Source organism: Spinacia oleracea, chromosome 2 (genome assembly GCF_020520425.1).
Source record: "Spinacia oleracea cultivar Varoflay chromosome 2, BTI_SOV_V1, whole genome shotgun sequence".
In the NCBI taxonomy this organism is placed as follows: Eukaryota; Viridiplantae; Streptophyta; class Magnoliopsida; order Caryophyllales; family Amaranthaceae; genus Spinacia; species Spinacia oleracea.
This window is the reverse complement of record NC_079488.1, coordinates 16,630,496-16,648,563: the sequence shown is the minus strand read 5'-3', so window position 1 is coordinate 16,648,563 and position 18,068 is coordinate 16,630,496. Positions and strand designations below refer to the sequence as shown.

General features: G+C 33.9%; 2 protein-coding genes across 5 annotated transcripts in view; one reads left to right on the top strand and one right to left on the bottom strand.

Annotated features, from left to right (window-relative positions):
• The first annotated feature begins 9,850 nt into the window (after positions 1-9,850).
• Positions 9,851-10,965, top strand: LOC110796778 (ethylene-responsive transcription factor ERF017-like). Its single transcript, XM_022001862.2, has one exon. It carries the CDS (start codon positions 9,963-9,965, stop codon positions 10,632-10,634), a length of 672 nt encoding a protein of 223 aa, XP_021857554.1. The 5' UTR covers positions 9,851-9,962; the 3' UTR covers positions 10,635-10,965.
• Positions 10,966-14,717: 3,752 nt separating this feature from the next.
• The window catches only part of LOC110796777 (uncharacterized), a 49,723-nt gene continuing 46,372 nt past the window's right edge, over positions 14,718-18,068 (bottom strand). For all 4 annotated transcript variants that reach the window (XM_056836519.1, XM_056836516.1, XM_056836518.1 and 1 more), the window contains 2 exons: positions 17,677-18,060; positions 14,718-14,975 (listed from right to left, as the gene is read on the bottom strand). In XM_056836519.1, coding sequence (XP_056692497.1) covers positions 14,943-14,975; positions 17,677-18,060 — 417 coding nt within the window. In that variant the 3' untranslated portion in view covers positions 14,718-14,942. The remainder of the gene's footprint in view (positions 14,976-17,676; positions 18,061-18,068) is intronic.

Below are 18,068 nucleotides of genomic sequence, written 5' to 3'. Positions count from 1 at the left end.
CTGCTGCTCGCGCGCACGCATGGGGCCCATCGTGGCTGCCGTGCGTGTGTGTGCAAGTGTTTGTGTTCGTGCACGTTTCCTAAAACATGCAGAGTTCGGTTAATGATTAAATTCCTAATTCTATTTGATAAATTAATTAAATTAGAGTTCTTGTAGGATTCTAGGTTTAATTAATTTGTATCTGAATAGGATTTCGATTCCCTTTCCATACCGCTATAAATATGAAGCTAGGGCTCACAATTTACAACACAAGTTTCAAAGTATTCAAAGTGAGTTTTTGAGAGAAAAATTCAGTCACACATTTGCCTATAAAGTGCCGAAAATAATAGTACCTTAAGGGCGATTCTAGTTGGTCAATCTTAAGGCGGATCCGGACGTGTTGTGGACTATCTACGGAGGGACGACACTTGGAGTCCTAAAGACTTGTTCTTGTTCGGTTCGGGCGCAGCTAGGGAAGGCACGCAACAAAGAGTATGCATCTAATCTATGCTAAATGATTATGTGTAAATAATATGTTTTCCTGGGTTTATGGTTTTTCCGCATGATTTATGAATTGTCATATGTATCATAACCTAACAGCGACTGCCTTTGCTTGCCTTTCGCCCATGCCCATTTGTTCATAGCTCGTGGCCCACGACACAAGGCAGGGCTGCTGCCTTGTGCTCGTGCACCACGCCCTTGCTCATTGCATTCGTGCCGCACGGGCGACGAGCTCCCTTGCTCGTCGTCGCATGCCCACACTATACAACACCCCTTAAGGGTAATACGAAGCGTCCATTGCTTTGTGCGTGCAAGTTATATGAACGAATCGCATAAAAATTTAAAATTTATATTTAAAATTAATGACAAATTAATAAATAATATTAATTTCATAATTTTAGGGCGAAAAATCGAAAATTTATTATCCAATTGATTTCCGATTATTATGGATTCAAGTCTAGGTCATAAAAATTTAAAATTTATTATAAATTTACAATTTTTATGGTGGTTTTTAATCATAGGTTTCTAATTAAATTATAATTAATTATGAAAATCAAATTAATTCTAAATTATTCTAATTTTCAACAAATTAATCATAATTACAAATTAGATTGCATAATTAACAAGGCTAGGCATTCAAACTTGTTAAACATATACAGTAGGTCAATCAAAAATTCAAGATTTATCAACAAGAATCGCAAATATTTAATTTAACATCTTAAATTTACGAAATTTTGCATTCGAAAAACTAAAACCTTCGAAAAGTCATAGTTAGGCTTCGAATTTGAGAATTCTGGGTTCGTCAGAAAAATATTAATTTTGTCAAAATTTTAGAATGCCTTTTACATGCGGAATTGACACAAAAAACACTCGATTTGGATGAGTAACGAAGAAACTGCCGAAAAACTGCGTACGTATAATTAAATAAACGCAATTTGCAATTAATTAACAATTACGAAAATTAATCACCCCTTTTAATTCTTGCAAATTTGTAATATTTAACCATGTTCATGCAATTTAGATTATGAAAATAATAAGGGGCTCGTGATACCACTGTTAGGTTATGATACATATGATATTACATAAATCATGCGGAAACAACCATTAACCCAGGAATACATATTATTTACACATAATCATATAGCATAATTTAGATGCATACTCTTTGTTGCGTGCCTTCCCTAGCTGCGCCCGAACCGAACAAGAACAAGTCTTTAGGACTCCAAGTGTCGTCCCTCTGTAGATAGTCCACAGCACGTCCGGATCCGCCTTAAGATTGACCAACTAGAATCGCCCTTAAGGTACTAGAATTTTCGGCACTTTTGAGCAAGGAATGTGGCTGAATTTTTCTCTCAAAACTCACTTTGAATACTTGAATTAATCTCTGAAAATATGTGACCCTAGGCACGTATTTATAGAGTTATGGAAAGGGAATTGTAATCCTAGTAGGACACGAATTAATTAAACTTAGAATCCTACAAGAACTCTAATTAATTAATTTATCCTTTTAGGAATAGGAATTTAATCATATACTAACTCTAATAGTTTTAGGAATCATGCATGAACACAAACTCACACACACACACACGGCAGCCACAAGGGCCGCCCATGCGCGTGCGTGCGAGCAGCAGCCCACGCAGCGAGGCCCACGCAGCCGTGGCCTTGGCGCGCGCTGGGCCTGCCTTGCGGTAGGCCTGGGCGCTGCCTTGGCTGGGCTTGTGGCGCGCGTTTGGCTTGCTGGGCGATGGCCCGGCTTCGTGCTGGGCCTTCGTCCGGCAGGCCTCGTCCGATGCTAATTCGTACGATACGCTTCCGATTAAATTCCCGGTTCCGGAATTCATTTCCGATACGAACAATATTTAATATTTCCGATTCCGGAATCAATTTCCGTTTCGAACAAATATTTAATATTTCCGTTTCCGGAATTATTTTCCGATTCCGATAATATTTCCGATTCTGACAATATTTCCGTTTCCGGCAATATTTCCGATTCTGGCAATATTTCCATTTCCGATAATATTTTCCGATACGTACCATGTTTCCGTTTCCGGCAACATCTACGACTTGGATAATATTTATATTTCCGATACGATCCATATTTCCGTTTCCGGCAATATCATCGTTTCCGGAGTATTCATTTCTTGCTTGTGACGATCTCAGCTCCCACTGAAACCAAGATCCGTCGATTCCGAATATCCATAGATAGAGTATCTAATGCCATTAGATACTTGATCCGTTTACGTACTATTTGTGTGACCCTACGGGTTCAGTCAAGAGTAAGCTGTGGATTAATATCATTAATTCCACTTGAACTGAAGCGGCCTCTAGCTAGGCATTCAGCTCACTTGATCTCACTGAATTATTAACTTGTTAATTAATACTGAACCGCATTTATTAGACTTAACATAGAATGCATACTTGGACCAAGGGCATTATTTCCTTCAGCTTAATACTCACTCGAAGCCCTCCAGTGGAGTGAACTACTGATATTGTTCCATATCTCATTGCATAAAGCTGATTTAGTCCACATGGTTCAAATCTTGATGGCATCAAAAGGATGTCACATATGTTTCACGGTACCATTCTTAGCAAACATTGTTATGGAATTTATTAAATTCTTAATAAATTTAATGGCATTATCCATATCAATCAACCATAAGAAACAAACAATACCATCAGGTCCAACCCAATACGAATTTGCTTTAGAACAATTCAAAAATCATTCAAAACCAATTAACCAAATCAATAAACTCTGTATCAATCAATTTTTGTGTTATACAGAGTACATAGCAGCAACAACAATCAATAAAAGATCTACTTCTGCCAAACCAACATGCATTTTCCATCTAGATAATTATTTGCAGACATTAGATAGATTGAGATCCATCTTAAATTCGAAAAAGTAGAGAAAACACAAATAGAGGCCCCGAGATTTCAAAATATTTTCGACTATTACATATTTCTCCATCATTCTCATCCCATCACAGATCCAATTTCAGCAAAAAAAAAAAAAAACACAAATAACTCATAAATTAAATCATAAATTCAGAAAAAAAAAAAAATCAAAAAAAGCACAAATTGATTCAAAATTTCAGAGAAAAAATGACTGAATTTTATTAATTAAAGAGAAGTCCGCGTTTACAAAAACGATTACTGTTTTGAACACCACCAATGTAAAACCAATAACATAATTTTCATTAATTTTTCTACAAATTGAACAACATCAACCAGATTAAAGCTGAAAACCATAACCTGAGAACTAAATATTAGAAATAAATTAAAGCTGAAAATCATAACCTGAGAATCGTCGATAAACCCTAGATTATGGAGCTCCGATTCAGTGAAGGAGTTGGGCTGGTGAGTGAAGTCGGAGTCAGATGATTGAGAGGAGAAGTAACGAAACGCATTTGATTAAAAAAAGAAAAAAAAGAAATTGATTGAATGAATTACCCGAGGTGAGATTGAGGATGAGATTGAGGAGAGATTGAGTGAAGGGAGGAGAGAGAAAATCAGTGTGAGTGAAGCGGCGGATGGGAGAGAACGCGAAGGGTTTGGGGGTAAAACTCTGAAGGGTATTTCTGTAAATTTCATGGGAGACACGAAAAGTGATGTTACGAAAAATCCCTCAGTTATTGGCTTATATAATAGAGATAATAAAGATTTTTTTCTATTTTATTAAAAGTATAAACCCAAGTAAAACCTCAATCCACTAATCATTACAACAACCAATAAGATTGTTCTATTTTATCAAAATGAACCAATGATGAAAAAGCACAAAGATTGCTAACTTAACATACTTGAAAAATTGTAAGGAAATTTAATGAGTTGAAAAAATTGGACCAATTAAAATTAAAAGATGGTACAAAAAATGATAGTATAATAAGTTTATAAAAGGAAAGATTCTCTCACGTAACAAACATTGTGAAACACCCTAAAAGGAATACGTAACAAACAAAAAGAAACGGAGGGAGTAGCTATTATGTTTTTTTCCTAAATAAGCATAACATTTTTCTTAGCGGTATTAATTATTAAAGAAACATTACTGTAACATACAAAAAATTGGGCCTCTATTGTCATTCATGGATAAATTTTTTTTTTATTATTATTATTATTATTATTATTACTCCGTGTTTTTTTTTAATCATTCAAATTATTTATTTTTTCGGATGAAATAATTAAGTTTTTCATTGTCAACAATCTATATTATTAAAGTAGAGTGGTGAGAAATGAGAGGTCTTCAAAACCCCAATTCTCAAACCACAACTACTCCACGTCATCACCCTTAATTTCCTTAAATTAAGCTGAACCAAATAGGAAACAACCAAAGTATGAAATTAAATTATCAACAAGAGGAAAAAAACACTAATAAAAAAGGAAAATATTAAAAACTTTAATCAATTTAATTAATAATATGAATAAAGAAGGAAACTAAAATTAATGCTTTTCTTATTAGCTTTTTAGTTATATAAATATCTCGTGCTAATGCACCGGTACAGACTAGTAAGAGATAAAGTGAGCAATTACTATACCAAAACTGATTTGGTTAAAATCGTGGAATGATAGAACATATGAGGTGCACCCTCTCACATTTCTCTCTTACATGTGAAGAGAAAATGTTAAAGGGGTTACTATTCTCCCCGTCTCTTTTGATTATTTACTTATTATGTATTGGGTGTCCCATTTTATCTTTACATTTGGAACAATCTCTTTTATATTGTAACATAAATGCTCTAATATTCTGTCAAAATTTGTGCGGGGTGATTATTTTAAAGCAATCGAATTCACTGAGGCACTAGGTCCTATGTCACTTCCCTCTTGAATCTCTTTCACTTTTCGAATGTCAACTTTTGAATAAAGTGAAAGCATTATTATTAAAAATATCTTGCAATGTTTGATTAAAAAAAATAAGAGATCTTAACATACATTAATTAGTTGTTAAATCGTGTGCAAGATATCGAACGTAAATAATAAAAAGTGATGGATAAGATAATTGTCATAAAATACTTTAAGGCGTTTTTTGGTCGACATCTAAAAATATAATGGGGGGAGTAGAAATTTATTATTTATTGAAATTTATAGATTGAGTAGTTGTTTGTTGGGGTGCAAACGAGCCGAGCCGAGCCGAGGCGAGTACTATCATGTTCATGCTCATTTAATTTAGGCGAGCTCGATCCCGAGCCCGAGTTTTCAACCGAGCTCCAAAATCTGCTCAAGCTCGGTTCGTTAAAGAGATTTTGTGTTCGTGAACGTCTCGTTTATTAATCGAGCCGAGTTTATAAACAAATTTTTTCTTAAACGAGCTTTTTCTTAAACGAGTTTTTCGCTTAATAGTTTAAGCACTTGAAAACATAATTTTGAATGTACACTATTTAGCAATTTAAATTCAAAATATTTTAATCCTATGGTATATTTTTTTGGATGTTTATATTAAAGTCAAAATACGATTTTTATCTATGATAAAACAATTATGTATAGAAATTTTGATTGTAAACACAAATAGACTAGCTTGTTCATGAACATAAATAAACTAGTTGTTCATGAAATTAAATGAACGAGCATAAGTATGTACATGTTCAACCTCGTTTATTAAACGAGTTTCGAAAGTTTTTCAAGCTCGACACATTTATTAAATAAACTAGCTCTTGAGCCCGTTCTAAGAACGGGCAATTAGTTGTTGTTTACGTGTTTTAAAGTTCTAACTTTTTGAGGGTTTATGATTTTAGGGGGAATATATGATTAGATAGAGGTGAAATTTAAAAGTTGAAATAATATATAAAAAATAAATGAAATGGTGAATTAATATTAAGTGTTAAAGAAGTAGATGAAGTGTAAAAAATTGAATGAATATTATTAAATGGTAAATTTTGATGTTGAGTGAAGAAGATCATGTGGAAGATGCATTAAAATTGTAAAATATAACAAACAACAAAATAAACAATTGAAAGAAAAAATAATGAGTGAATGAAGAGGATGCCACATGTCATCTAAACATCTATGGTGTTGCTTTTTAAATACTAGGTATAGATGAACATGAACAAGCTTTAACCGAGCCCGAACCCGAGTAATTTATTGCGAGTCTCGGCTCATTTGCACCCCTAGTTGTTTGGTTGGTATAAAAAAATAAAAATTGGAGGAATTTTGAATTCGGAAAGTTGAAGTTCCTACAAACATGGAAAGGAAATTACCAAACCCGCCTTGGTCAATCAAAATTCATGGAAATTTCTAATTTCAATGTTGTCAACCAAATAATTTTAAAGATATTCTTGAAAATTTAACAAGAGAAGTAATATTCCTTAATTTACAACTTTCTGCAAAACATTAAAAAAATTAAAAAAAGCAACTTTCTATAAAATTAAATTTCATGTCAACTAAACAAGCCTTTATATGAATCGGATATTGAGATAATATCATAATATAAAGGATATTTATATTATTATTGATTATGTAAATATACTTAACATATTAGTGGTAGATTTGATTTTATAATATCTTCTAATATGTACAATATCTTTGTTATTTTAGCAATTGATATTATTGTTGACTTTGTAATATTCTTAGGATTGTATAAATACTTCATTGCAAACATCAATACAATTAAGCTTTCTCATAACTCTATCATGGTACAACCTTGATCCGTCTACTTTTTTTTCCTCCCTTCTCCCTTTCCACTTATTTCTTTCTTCCCTGGCACCATAACCCTTGTCGACCCTCAAGACAAATGGTGAAGGGATAATATCGAGCCTATTTCTTTTTTTTTTATTTTCTCCTCTAATTATAATGGCGCGGTAGTGTATTTCTCACACCCAAACAAACCAACATTTCTAGAAAGCTTCAAATTAAGATTTAGCTCAATTCTTCGACACCTTGTAGTTTACCTACCAAGTGTTGTCAAACTTCAATAATCTCGTATCTACGAACCGGTAAAGAGAAGCACTAAAAGTCTCAAAACTACCATCACCACCGTGACAACCTTATTTTCTCCTTCAATGGTGGCGATGAAACCCTTTCTGTTTTTTCCCTTTTTTTTCTTTTCAATATGTTGCAGGCACACGCTAGAAAAAACACTCATCTCTAATGCTTTTATAATATGGGTTTTCCAAACCAAAAATATGATTTATTTTATTTTTTGTTTTAATGTTTTTTTTTTTTTGCTATCAATGGTTCACACAGTTCAACTGTGAAAACCAACCACTAAGACAATTTCCCCTTTCTATGTCTATTTCTTAAACACGATAAAAGCCCCCTGGATTTTTTTCCTTCACGCATCTTTTCTTCATTAAAAAAACCCCTTAATATTCCATGTTTTCTCTACGCATATCCTCAATTTTTTTTTATATGCTATTTTCTTCTTCAATTTGTTGCAATCAAAACTACCTTCAACCTTTGACATGTGCAACTAGCACAAAACAATGTCAAATTTCTCTCCTTTCTCACTACTTTGGGTTTTACAACCCAACTCAATATCATTCAAAACTTCATCAATCATCATCATCCACATCATTTTGTCTCCTCGACTCCTCGAGCCCTCGAGGCAAGTCAAGCAACTACCATTCAAGCAATCGATCATCACTTACCATTTCTTAAGATTGGACTTTTCCTTCCCGAACGTCCATCATGCCATTGAGATAATATCATAATATAAAGGATCTTTATATTATTACTGATTATGTAAATATACTTAACATATTAGTGGTAGATTTGATTTTAAAATATCTTCTAATTATGTACAATATCTTTGTTATTTTAGCAATTAATATTATTATTGACTTTATAATATTATTAGGCTTGTATAAATACTTCATTGCAAACATCAATACAATTAAGGTTTCTCATAACTCTATCATCGGATACCACCTAATAATTTTCAGTAAAATGCTGGGTCCTTCATAGTTACACTTTACCGCTTTTCGAGCGATACTTTGTTCAACAACACAATGTAGATAACCCAACAAAAATGATCAACAACCCGTACTATTCATTTAAAATTTTAAACCCCCAAAAAATGATCATCTTCTTGGACACAATCTGGGTTGTCTGGCTTTGTTCGGAGATGGGTTGTAACTGATGCGCCTACTCGAAAGCGAGCCAAGTACGAAGCAGGTTGTTAGGTACTTGGTTATGGTTTTCTTCCTTTTTTTTTCTTCTTTAGGGGAACTGGATAAGGATGATGTTGCGTTGTTGAAGTGGGTTCAGAAGTACTCTAGGACTCAAAACATTGGGACTCATGCTGCTGCTCATATATATCTTCACCAGGATAGGTTTTGCTATTGCTAGAGGAGTGGGGGGCAGATTGTTTCTCGACTTCTCACTAACTTTTTGTATATACGTTGATTGACTTTGTTAGCATTTGATTTATAATAATAATAATAATAATAATAAATATCTAATCTGAACTTATTTTTTCTGATATGATCTGATTTGATCTGATTAAATTGAAATAAGTAACAATATCCCGAAATAAGATGATTAAACACTAAACAAGGCCTTAGTCAATCAAAATTCTTGGAAAATGAAAATTTCTAATCCCAATGCGGTCAACCAAATAAGTTTATGAAAATTCCTAAAAATTTAACAATGGAAGTAATATCTATTAATTTACAACTTTCTATAGGTATGAATTTTTCATGTTAGCCAAACAAATTTTGGTGTGATCATATGGACCGCATATGCGATGCACCTAAGTAATACTTCTTCAGAGTACTGTATATAGTTACTACTCCCTTTGTATCTTTTTGTTCTTTACGTTTATTTTTTGGGTGTCCTAATTTGTTATTTACATTTCCTTTTATATTATCACATAAATGCTTTAATATTCTATCAAAATGTGTGTCTAATGATTATTTTAACCAATTAAATTCTTTTGGTTATTTAATCTCTTGCACTTTTCCATTGGGACATTAAACTTTTCTCATTTTCTCAATATTAGAACTTTGATAAAAGTAAAAACATTATAAATTAACGTAATTTGCCTTGTTTAAATAAAAAGTGGAGGAATCTCAATACATATTAATTAGTCGTTAAAATACCTATAAAATACCAAACGTAAAGAACAAAGAGAAACGGAAGAAGTTCAACAACACGTGGATAACCAAAACAAAAATGATAACCCGTACAATTCATTTAAACCCCCAAAAAATACTCCAACTAAAATTTTAAAAAAAATCTCCTGTAAGAATCACTATCACGTGCTTCTCATTTATGCAACAGAAAAATCAAATCAACCGCGTATTTCATTTTTACTCAAACCCATCATAGTCTCTCTCTTCATCCCATGTGTCCAAAATTCCTCTACCCCTTTGACCAACACGCTTCTGTGGAGTGTTGACCTTATTTTTTCTTCCCAAAAATCACACATATATAAGCAACATAATTGCACACTTCATTAACATCACTCACAACTCGTTCACTACACTCCAATCCTACAATCTAACATTATCCACCATTTTTCTTATCTTTAATCGACCTTTATATTCATAACGAAGATGGTGAAGAAAACGCCGGAATATGAGAATAAAGTAGATAATTCGATCAAGTATAAAGGTGTTCGCAAGAGGAAGTGGGGGAAATGGGTTTCCGAAATCCGCCTACCAAACAGCCGTGAGAGGATTTGGTTAGGGTCATATGATTCAGCTGAGAAGGCGGCGCGTGCTTTCGATGCGGCTCAGTTTTGTCTACGTGGTAAATCGGCAAACTTTAATTTTCCCGATAATCCGCCGGAGATTGCTGGGGGAAGGGGTATGACACCATCGGAAATTCAAGCGGCGGCGGCAAGGTTTGCTAATTTGTCTTCTTCTAGTGAGGCGGCTGTTGTGGGTGGTAGTTGCGGCGGTGATCAAACGATAAGGGATGAGCCTACGGTGGAGGAATCGATGTCTTATTCGCCGTCGTTTTCGGATGGAGCGACGGTTCAGATGGATTGTTTTGATGTAGTATCAGGGGTAGAAACGTCTTTTCATGAGCAGTTGAGTTTAAGTACTACACTTGGGTCGGGTAATTTTGCATCTGACTTTGGATATTTTACCGGGTATGATGATTTTACCGCGGGTAATTATTTTACAACACCACAACAAACTGATAATAATTTTGGTTATGTTGGTGAGGATGATACTTATGATGCTTCACTTTACCAAGACTCTTACCTTTGGAATTTCTAAGGAGTAAAAAACTGAACATAGTAATTATTATGGGAGTACTTAGTAAATTAAAACAGTGCAAAATGCAGAATTCGGAATCAGTTTTTTTGTAATTTCCACTTCTGCCGAGGTTATAAAAACCGGTCGTGAATCAAGAAACGGAATTATAGAAGAAAATGAACAAATGTTAGTAACTTATTAGGACACAGAATGTAATAAGTATGAGAAGTTTAGCATTTTGTTGACCATTTTTTTCCCTCAGAATTCTTCTATAATTGGAATTTTTTTGTGGAGCAATGACTTCATTATCATATCAATTACCAAGATCGATTCAGCAATTTTTTTAATTAAATTGTGATTTACATTTTACTACTATGAAGTCTATGATCAGATGAAGTTTTATATATGATTTTCCATTAATAAATAGGGAGCATTATTGACGTTGGATTATTGATTTGATTCTGTGACACTATCATCATTCATCAACTTGCTGATTTGCATATATTATTAAACTAGACATACAATTTAGACATGTGCTTAAATGGGGAAATTAAGTATGGACCACCTTTGATGATGACAAAAGAGTAAATAAAGAATTGAAAATGATGTTCATGCCTCACACAATCACACGAGTAGGATTTAGGATAATGGGGGCTGAATGGTTTTATGGGGTTTGGGACGTGGGGCCCACTACTATGGTTGCTATTCTTTGGCAGCCACGTCCCACTTTTGTTTGGATATTAACCTTTTTTAGCTTATTATTCTACGATTCCTAACTACGGACTACTCCTATTTCATTACGTCATCCAGCGTTAAAAACTATAGAAAGTACTAGCATAATACTCCCTCCGTATTTATTTAGGACATGCTTGGATTGAGGGTAATACATTAAGGGGGTAATAAAAGTCAAACTAAAAAATATAAGGTAATTGAAGGTGATGATGAGAAGATGAAGTGGTGGCAAAGAAAATAAGCTAGTGTTGGAAAGAAGAAAATAAAAGAAAAGGGGGAACAAATACCCTTATTATGGAGGGAATATTTACCCACCTCCCACTAGGGTGATTATTACCCTCATTTGGGGGGTAATAACTCCCTCCCTTCCTCCCTTCTCCTCACAACACCACCACTACCACAACTTCTCATCACAATACCACCACACCATCCTCCTTACAACCACCTCAATTCACCTTCATTGGCCTTTTATTAAGGTGGTTTGACTTTTATTACCCCCATAACCCATTACACTCAATCCAAGCATGCCCTTAAGAGATACACTTGATCGGGCACGGGTATTAAGAAAAAGAATTGAATGAAATAAAGTAATAAAACAAGTGGGATTGGGTAGATATTTTAATAAGTAAAATAAGTGGTGACCATGTCATTTTAGGGGATGGGGGTGGGGATGGGGTGTAGATAAATTATTTAATTAGATGGTGGGGTTGATAAGTTATTAAAAATGGTAAGTGTATCTCTTAAATAAATACGGCCGGAAAAGGCAAGTGTATCTCTTAAATAAACACATAGGGAATACCCGTGATTCATAATTTAAATAACAATTTATATGAAATGTGGTAGACAATTATAATCAAAATAGAGCTTATAGCTATCCTCCAAATTATAATTAATGATGGATAAATTTGTTATTTCCCATTCGGTGTCATATTTATTAAAACAGTTAAAACAAATAAGGGTACATAAATAAATATTTTTTCTTTCTCATTCACCTCTTGTGTCAAGAATAAACTTAATGATGTCATCCACCATTCACTTCGACAGTAATACCCAGTTAATACTCGCATAGTCGCCCCATTAACTTCATTACCCGACCACTTAACATCTAACTACACCATTTAATTATTTAGTTAGAGATAACTTTGAGGCGAGGCGAGGCCTGCACACTCATACCCGACTACAATTCTCATCTCCATCCCCTCCATTCACGATAGGAACGATACTCACCACTCTCAATCCCCGTCTCGTGATGTACAAAGTAAAATTTATCCCTGCTTCATGACTCCCCCTCCGGTGTATCCAGTATCCCAACCTAAAATAACCCACCCCTAAACTCTGTTTTTTTGGGTAAGATAGTTTTGAATTTTAAAACTTATTCTAGAGTTTTTGACAATCCGTTTGTCTGATTAGAGTAATTGAGTAAATAAATTAAACATTATATATGTAAGTCAGTAGTAACATTTTTTATGTATTCATAATCAATTAGATGAAGGATTAGCAACACAGGCATGTCCGATCTAAAATTATCCTCATCCCTGTCACTACTTTCAACAAATAATCCACTCGGGGGCGCAAGCACGGGGTCTCCCAAAAAATTAGCCCCATTGACAATATGACATATATCACTATATTCGATAAATAATCCACTTTTCCTTTCAACTAGCTTTTAAATATATGGAAAACATATTACAATAATGAAAATGTGGCAAAATTTGTTTTTGAATTTAAGATTAAGTATTGGCTAGGGCTCGTCATAAAAAAAATATGGTAATGGGTCTCATTTTGTTAATTAAAATTGGGCATAAACGATCAAAGGTAAAGTTCATTATACATTATTCACATCCATTATACGTAGTATGACACAATTTCTAAACAAAACATGATACACGATTATTTACGTTATAAGAGAGGAAAATTAAAGAGCGACATTTTTCATCACCACGTCAATTTGCCTCTCTTTTATTATAATATGGAGTACTCCTTCCATTCTCGAATATTAATCCTATTTGGAATCTTGTCACTATTCACAACTAAATAAAATCTTCTAATTTATTTCCACTACGTATTTGAAAATATATTCGTGCGAGATTTTATTTTGTTCGTCTCAATGTTTGGTTTAACAATATCAAATTTTTTTACTTTTTTAACGTACGTATTTGAAGATATTTATGTTTAAATATTGAGTTGAAAAGGGTGAAAAAGTCAAACTAATATCTAAAAACAGAGAGGAGTATATAGATATATATTTAAATTAAGAAATTTATTGACATAAGTAAATAAGTACTTCGTAGTATGATCGATTAATATCATATAAATTAGAAGATTTTAGGTAAAATATATACGAATTATAAATGATCAAAGGTAATCATTCGCTATACATATCCGCATCCAGTATATGACATACTTTATAAACAAAATTGATACTGCATCCAGTAGTTTACAATTAGCCATTTATTTATGTTATAAGTTAGACAGACAAATCATATAGCGACATTTGTACGTTATTCTAGAGTTTTTGACAATTCGTATGTCTGATTAGAGTAATTGAGTAAATAAATAAAACATTATACGGAGTAATATGTAAGTTAGTAGTAGCTTTTTTTTTTTAATATATATTCATAATCAATTAGATGAAGGATAAGTAACACGGGCATGTCCAATCTGAAATTTATCCTCATCCTCGTCATTACTTTCAACAAATAATCCAATTGGGGGCGGATGCACGGGGTCTCCCAAAAAAACCACCCCCCATTGACAATATGACATCACTATATTTAATAAATAATTCACTTTTTCTTTCAACTAACTTTTAAATATATGGAAATTTTTTTACGATAATGAGATCGAATGTAGCAAAATTTGTTTTTGATACTTAAGATTAAGTATAGGCTAGGGCTCGTCATAAAAAAATATGGCTATGGGTCTCATTTTGTTAATTAAAATCGGGCATATAAAATGTTTGAGACAACCTTGTAAAATATAAAAATCAAGAGTTCAAGTTTTTTATTCATATCCGTATCCATTATATGACACTAATTCTTAGAAAGATGATATAACATTTCGGAGCTGATGCAACGCTCAAATCCGTTGCAATAGCGTTGCATTAGATCTAATGCAACGACTGGCTACCGTTGCATCCGCTGGCGTTGCATCAGGTCTAATGCAACGACCTTTGGCCCTATTGCAACGGCTTCTTGCAATTTACTAGTGCCGTTGCAGTAGCCTTTCATATAATACAACGGTCTCTCCTGCAACGGTAACCAATAGGTATTGCAACGCCTTAACTCTATTGCAACGGTACATTAGAAACGGTTGCTAGTGAAGCTTCAATCACCTAATGCAACGCCATATACACATTTATATTATCATATATATAATAAATGAAAATAGAATTTCATTGATACAAAATCAATAATACAATAATATTGTTTCCTGTAGGATATAATACGAATTATATCATAAATCTACAAGTGTTCGTAACAAGATATAATATTCTCAAAACAAAAAGTTTAACATTGTTTGAAACCATCAAAAGCTAGCATACATAAGCTAAAGGAATGCTTCCATGGAGTCACTATATATATCGTTTGATAATGGCTATATTTCTTCTCCACTTTTCTCACCTTGTACCTGCAAGTACAAAAAAAATTTAGATTAATCACAAGTTAACAATACTGGCTAAATATCACATATAAAATAACAAAAAAAGCATTAGGTAAGTGAAAATGTGAGGATAAAACACAACCATTTTAGCAACTTAACACCATGAAACTATGAGGATAAAGCACAACCATTTTAGCAACTTAACACCATGAAACTGTGAGGATAAAAACACAAGGATAAATTTGGCGACAATTATTCCAACGCGCTGCCAACTCCATATTTGGACAAGAAAACAAATATTCAGTCCATTTATGAAATAGAACTAGCAAAGCTCTTCCTTTATTTAGTGCCAACACACTTAATGATATGGCTAAGTAATGTCATTTCAGTTCTGAAATTCTAAAATCATACTTTCTCAAAGAGCATGCAACACATCGACCTACTTTTCCAATATTTCAGATGTATACCAGAAGGGGCAAGGGAAAAACAACACAACAAGACAGGAGGGACGAAACTAAAAAGCAAAACCATGAAGAAGGGACGAGCCACGACCCTTAGTGGATGCAAGTCCTGCAGAGCTTTAATGTTCTTTGTCCTATCTGAACTATATTTGTCTTAATTGCTTTAGATTAATTAGTTTTGTTTGGTATTGTCATTTTGTATTAAAAAGGGGAAGGGAGGAAAGCAAAAACTTATCCTGAGATTTATTTGGCTTAGCCTTGGGAGAGAGAAACCTATCGATGAGTCTCCCTTGAATTCTCTGTATTGTGTTGCTGTAAGTTTACTCAAATACAAGGCAATAACCTTAGTTCGTTCCAGAGCACATCACTTTCTCTAAGATTCAGTCGGAGAATCAGAAGCTAAGAAAGTGAATAAGGAACCAGATACACAATCAGAAGTTGAGAAAGTGAATCAACAATCAGATGAATATGTTTCAATGTAAATTATTCTCAACGTTCTTTGTTACTATGTGCAATAAACACAAACCACTAAAGTATGCAACTATTGGTTATTTTAACACTCAGAAAACTATCTATCAATTATTGCCTTTTGTCAGTTTGATTCTACTCACACTTGATAACTTGAGAATTGCATCTTTTCTTCAATGAGGCAACCACCTACACAGTTATACATGTAGTCTAAGTTGGAATTACAGATGTTTTACAAACAAGATGGCCTAAAAGTGGCTTATTAATTTTAAAATTTCACTCTGGCTATAAGAAGTTGAGTTATGCTGCTGCTAACCTATGCAACATTAAAGCCTTGCATGTGCATGCACTTGTATTCTGTTTCACTTAGGGTTATTGATTTTTAATGCTTAAACTACAGTGACTCAAAGGATTTATGGTTCTTGCAGTTTCCATTTTGTTAATCGGTTCTTTTAGGAAGATGAAAAAGCTTACAAAAGACAGTTCATCTATCGTAGATGCACTGAAGGAGTCTTCGCAGCTTGTAAGTTTTCTACTTTATCCTTCCGGATCCACCCTTTTCTCTGTCTGTCTCTCTCTGTCTTCGTGTGTCTGTTTGTATGTGCCCTGACACGAGGTTACAAATTGGGGCTATCTATCAATTTTCAAAGATTTACTGTAGTTTTCATATAATAATTTGGTTACTAGTTATTCATCTATGTTTTCAGATTGGAAAGCTGCAGGATGAAAATAAAGCTTTAGATCGTCTCACTAAATCTAAAGAAGCTGCCTTATTGGAAGCCGAGAAGACAATTCAGTCTTCCTTGACTAAGGCTTCCATGGTTGGCTAAGAGTTTTCTTCTACAGTAGAGGAGTTTGATAGGAATGAAGACTTAGCATTCATCAAGCTATTATACTAATTGGAATTCCTAGAGCTTGAATTTAGAATATTGACATTATAGAGTAACTCCCAATCCTTCTGGGATTAAGGCTTTATCATTGTTTTTTCCGTTGTGATATTATAGAGTAACTATAGTAGCTATATACATATACTGAGATAGAGTTTGGCACTAATTTGGAATAACTACACCTCTGAGGTATAAGAACAAGAGAAAAATGGCAAGAAAGATACACTATGATCAAGCATTCCCTTTCTCATTCCTAGATCATTCTTACAAGAAAAGTACTAGACTGGGAAAATGAAAGAGATTAAGTGAAGTGAACAACTAAAAATTCACAAGATAGCAGGGCTTCAATGAATGTTAGAGAGGAGTAATAGGCAGTGTCTGATACAAAGACCAGTTAAACCCTAGACCTAAACGGAAGCTACCAATCAAGGCATTAAACTTTTCATAAAAGGAGGGACAGTATTTTACTACTTTAAACATACTCTGTGAAATTTAGTGAAACAAAACTTTGTTCACACGGGGGAAGAAATATCCATGAAGCATCATAACTATAACCACCAAACAGAACAGCTGAACGGAATGATAAAATGAAACTCGTAAGGCGTGAAATTTACATCCTTTAGTATCTCTTTCAATACCCTAATACCAATATACACCAATCTACAGGCTACAGGCTACAGCTACAGGAAGCTCTCTCATGTGAATCATATCTAAATGTCTGAATTTTTTTCAACCAAATGGACCCATTTCAGATGGTGACGCAGTAGGCTTGAGAAATCATAACAAGTAATGCAACCAAGACTCCCAAACAATTTCCAGAAACACCCAACCAAGACTCCCAAACAATTTCCAGACACTACTAATCATTTCATATTCCAAAAATCGCTAAAGAAACAAGAGAAAATTCAATACCTGACTAACTGTAGCTCCAGTTTTAGTAGATTGTCCATTTTGCTCACTGACATGATGTGGTGCACTAGACGCATCCCTAGGGCTCGATGTACTCAAAGATTCTGGAATTACGATATTTTTTCCGGGATTAGCTTCTTGAAGTTGAGATAGAATTGCAGTAGCCAAACTCGACATAAGTTGCTTCACCAAATCTGCTTTCATCTCTTCTGGAAATATGAGACCTGACCCCCTTTTTTTTTTTTTTTTCAAATCATTCTTTGTTACACCACTTCCAACAAGTCTTACATGACTTTTGCGCTTAGGCTCTGGAATCACTTGAGAGTAAGGATCCTTCGAGTTATCACCTTCTCCATGTTGTGCAGACTCTAAAGCATTCATCTTTTCCTATTTCA

Coding starts and splice junctions, on each gene's coding strand:
- LOC110796778 (XM_022001862.2), top strand. CDS start 9,963: ATGGTGAAGAAAACGCCGGAATATGAGAATAAAGTAGATAATTCGATC.